The sequence below is a fragment of the Cyprinodon variegatus genome, unplaced genomic scaffold, assembly GCF_000732505.1.
Source record: "Cyprinodon variegatus isolate N-32 unplaced genomic scaffold, C_variegatus-1.0 Scaffold332, whole genome shotgun sequence".
NCBI classification, from domain to species: domain Eukaryota; kingdom Metazoa; phylum Chordata; class Actinopteri; order Cyprinodontiformes; family Cyprinodontidae; genus Cyprinodon; species Cyprinodon variegatus.
Window position 1 is genome coordinate 6,712 of NW_015150785.1, and position 3,375 is coordinate 10,086.

General features: G+C 38.2%; 2 protein-coding genes across 2 annotated transcripts in view; both read right to left on the reverse strand.

Moving 5' to 3' along the window:
• The window catches only part of LOC107091311 (ATPase inhibitor B, mitochondrial-like), a 5,744-nt gene extending 4,905 nt beyond the window's left edge, over positions 1 to 839 (reverse strand). Inside the window, exons 1-2 of the mRNA XM_015385155.1 lie at positions 767 to 839; positions 400 to 442 (exon numbers count right to left, since the gene is read on the reverse strand). Of these exons, the coding sequence (XP_015240641.1) occupies positions 400 to 442; positions 767 to 839 (116 nt within the window). The remainder of the gene's footprint in view (positions 1 to 399; positions 443 to 766) is intronic.
• Positions 840 to 1,314: 475 nt separating this feature from the next.
• The window catches only part of zmpste24 (zinc metallopeptidase STE24), a 16,409-nt gene continuing 14,348 nt past the window's right edge, over positions 1,315 to 3,375 (reverse strand). Inside the window, exons 7-9 of the mRNA XM_015385147.1 lie at positions 2,887 to 2,991; positions 2,664 to 2,807; positions 1,315 to 2,578 (exon numbers count right to left, since the gene is read on the reverse strand). Of these exons, the coding sequence (XP_015240633.1) occupies positions 2,354 to 2,578; positions 2,664 to 2,807; positions 2,887 to 2,991 (474 nt within the window). The 3' untranslated portion in view covers positions 1,315 to 2,353. The remainder of the gene's footprint in view (positions 2,579 to 2,663; positions 2,808 to 2,886; positions 2,992 to 3,375) is intronic.

Genomic DNA, 3,375 nt, shown 5'->3' on the forward strand with positions numbered 1-3,375 from the left:
ATATATATATATATATATATATGTACATATATATATATATATAAGTTATAGTATAGTAGTATATACAATTTGATTGTATGATCTGGTTGAACTGTAAAGTGCCTTGAGATGACATGCGTTGTGAATTTGGCGCTATATAAATAAAGTGAATTGAATTATATATACGGTATATATAAAATATATATATAACATATATCTATATAAATATATATATATAATGTTATAGATATATAAAGCATAACTTTTATATATGTTATACATGTATATATATATATACGCTATATATAAAACAACTTTTATATATGTTATATATATGTTTTGTAATCTATATAACTTTATATATGTTCTATATATATGTTATATATATAAAATAACTTCATACATATACATATAACATACCTTAGGACGGACAGACCTGGGATTTGAACCCTCAACTTCCTTGCTAGAAAATAGCAAACAGATGTAAGAGATATTGCCTCATAATTATATTGTAGTTTATTGAATGTTCTGGGAAAGTAATCAAATGTTTTGAGTAATTTGTCTTAATTTATGAGAAATAATAGCGTAATTTTTCCTCACAAGAAATATGAATGTTTAAGCCACATTGTAAAAATAGATTCGTTTCTAGAAGTCAGACAGAAACACACCCGTACGATCCCGAGTAAATCTTGAGGACTCTGTTCATAACCTGTTTACAGTACCTTCCCAGAGAGAGTTTGAAATGATTCCATCTATTTAAAGCATCAGGCCCAGGTTTAACATTTACCTAAAAATCCTATGGAGCTGGTCTGCACAGGTGATCGGGAGTTGGACTTGCTGTCTGGACCGACAGCCTCCATGTTGATTCTACTGATGTGATTTCTGAAAGAATCCAGCCACAAGAATCAAAGCTCTTCTCATATCCCTAAAAGCCAGAAAATGTCTTCCCTATACAGCTAAACTATACTATACTGTTGTCTGTGCATTCTAGTTTATTTTCTTTTGAGACCTAAATTGTGATTTGATAATATATCATAAGGGGGCAGCTCGTTACAATTTTCAAAACATTGCAGAAATGGGTATCAATAAAAATGTATTTGATATTTTTAAAGTTACCAAAATGAATAAATTAGAGCAACACTGACACACTTAGCCACTAGGGGCGCTAAACTTCTCATTTAATATTTCGTAGGTTAAACACTGTTGCTTAAATAACTAGAACTTTATGATCAAAGCTAAACTTCCAGGAGTCGGAAAATAGCAGGTAAACAGAAGGAGACCCGTGCTTTGCAGAATTTTATTCAACACAGCAATGAAAGCATCAACCCCCCCCCCCCACATTGGAGCAAACCAGACTGGCTTGTGTGCTGAAGGAAAGCTGCAGCCCTCCTTTCCATTAATGTCCCCATAAATACTTTGCTTGCTGGGCAACCCTGGCGCCAAAAATCCAAGAGAAGAAACTAAACTTTTGTCGATTTCAAACCACATTCAAGATTTTCACATTTCATTTCAAACACCCTAAACCTAAATCACTACAAAGACATTATATACAGGCCGGGTTGAACCCTTTCACTGCAAGCAAGTACTTCAGAAAAATAAAACAATTCCTCATTTCATGTAGAAAATAAAACGTCTAATTTAAGGTGAACTAAAACTGTCAGAGCTGCTCTGTCCACATTGTTTCCACTGTCAAACAAAAAGATATTCAGAGGCACTCACATTTTGATGGTTACCAGCTGTTTAGGATTCCCTAACAGAAAATCAGCTTAAACCAATTATAAAAGAAAAATTAAACTTTTGATATGGACGGTAACTAACTGTTTAATGGCCAGCAGCTGCATTATGAATCAAAATCTGGCCTGTTTATTTATAAAAAGCGTTGCCATGAATACAGAGGAGGCTTTTTAATGCTACGACTCAGGAAACTGGAATACAAACTATTCTAAGAAATTCTTTACTAGTTTGACATCATGTCTGCATCCCATTATTGAGATCAATAATCTGAAAAAAAGCAAATCTTAAAATGTATTTTTCTTTTAAAATATATACAGAATATATTTAATAAATAATCATCAACCTGTAAACTAAACTTCACTCGACAATCTTTTTCTAAACAAACATTGTCCAGATGATTCCTGACAGCAGGCTGCATAAATGGTGTTCCTGGAGGAAAAAGGGGACAGGCTGATGCTGTTTAGGTCGCCTTACGTCGTTATGTTTTGGTTTTGTTGAAAGTATGGAAAGTAAAATGAGATAAAACTTAATGGTCGGGGACAGATGGGAGGAAAAGGATCAGGCAGCTTCACAGGGCCAGCAGCGGTCTGCGGAGGCCCTTAGGAGGAGGCAGCGCCCGCCGCTCCCCCTTCCAGCCCCGTCAGTCCTGTTTGACGTTCCCCAGCGCCCTGAGGCGCTCCAGGAGGGGAGGGTGGGAATAGTGCCACATGGAGAAGAGCCAGTCTGCCACGGGGAAGCCCAGGTTGTCCTTGTTGAGCTTGATTAGAGCAGAGTACAGCTCTGAGGCTTTGCCCATACCACGAGCAAAGGCGTCTGCCTGGAACTCAAACCTGCGACTCAGGACCGTCAGACAGAAAGATAGAAGCTGCAGAGAGAGGGAGGGAGGAGGGAGGTGAGCATACGAACACCTTTAGATCATGGAAGACGTGCGATAAGGCAACCTCCATCACCTCGTTGTAAGGAGAGAAGATGAACTGGAAGATGATCATCAAACCAATCAATGTGGGCTGACTGTCGGTGAAGCCAAAGGCCACAAACAGCTCCCTGCGTCCAATCAGAACCGCAAACAGGGAGAAGCAGAGGAAGGAGTTCATCTGCAGACAAGAGAGTGAAACACAGTTAGTTTATCCTAAAGAAAAATGATCAAACTTTCTGTTAATGACGCCTCATCACCTGACTGATGACTATGTTCTTGACGGTGTGACCGAGCTTCCAGTGGCCGAGCTCATGACCCAAAACAGCCAGGATCTCCGCGTTGTTGCATCCTTGCTTCTTATTCTGTGAAGAACGCAGAAGAATGTTAGTTTCCTGTGCTGCTGAGGCAGGATGTCCAACGCTCTCCTGATGCATCACTGGGAAAATGAGAATCAAGGTATAGTTGTTAGAAACATGCAGATATTTGAGTTTGTTCCTGTATCGGCGTCGGCCGCTGCATAAAAATGGCAGCCATGCTTTGAGATTAAATGAAGCAAACGCACTGCCGCTCCCCCCACCTGCTATCTATTGCTAATGTTTGGCTTGAATTGTAATTTAAACATTTATTTTATGGGTTACATTGAAACTTGTGTAACATTATTTGTGATTTTTAACATATAAACAGAGGAAAAAAATTAGGGCTGCAACAACGAATCGATAAAATCGATAAAAATCCACTTTTAAAAG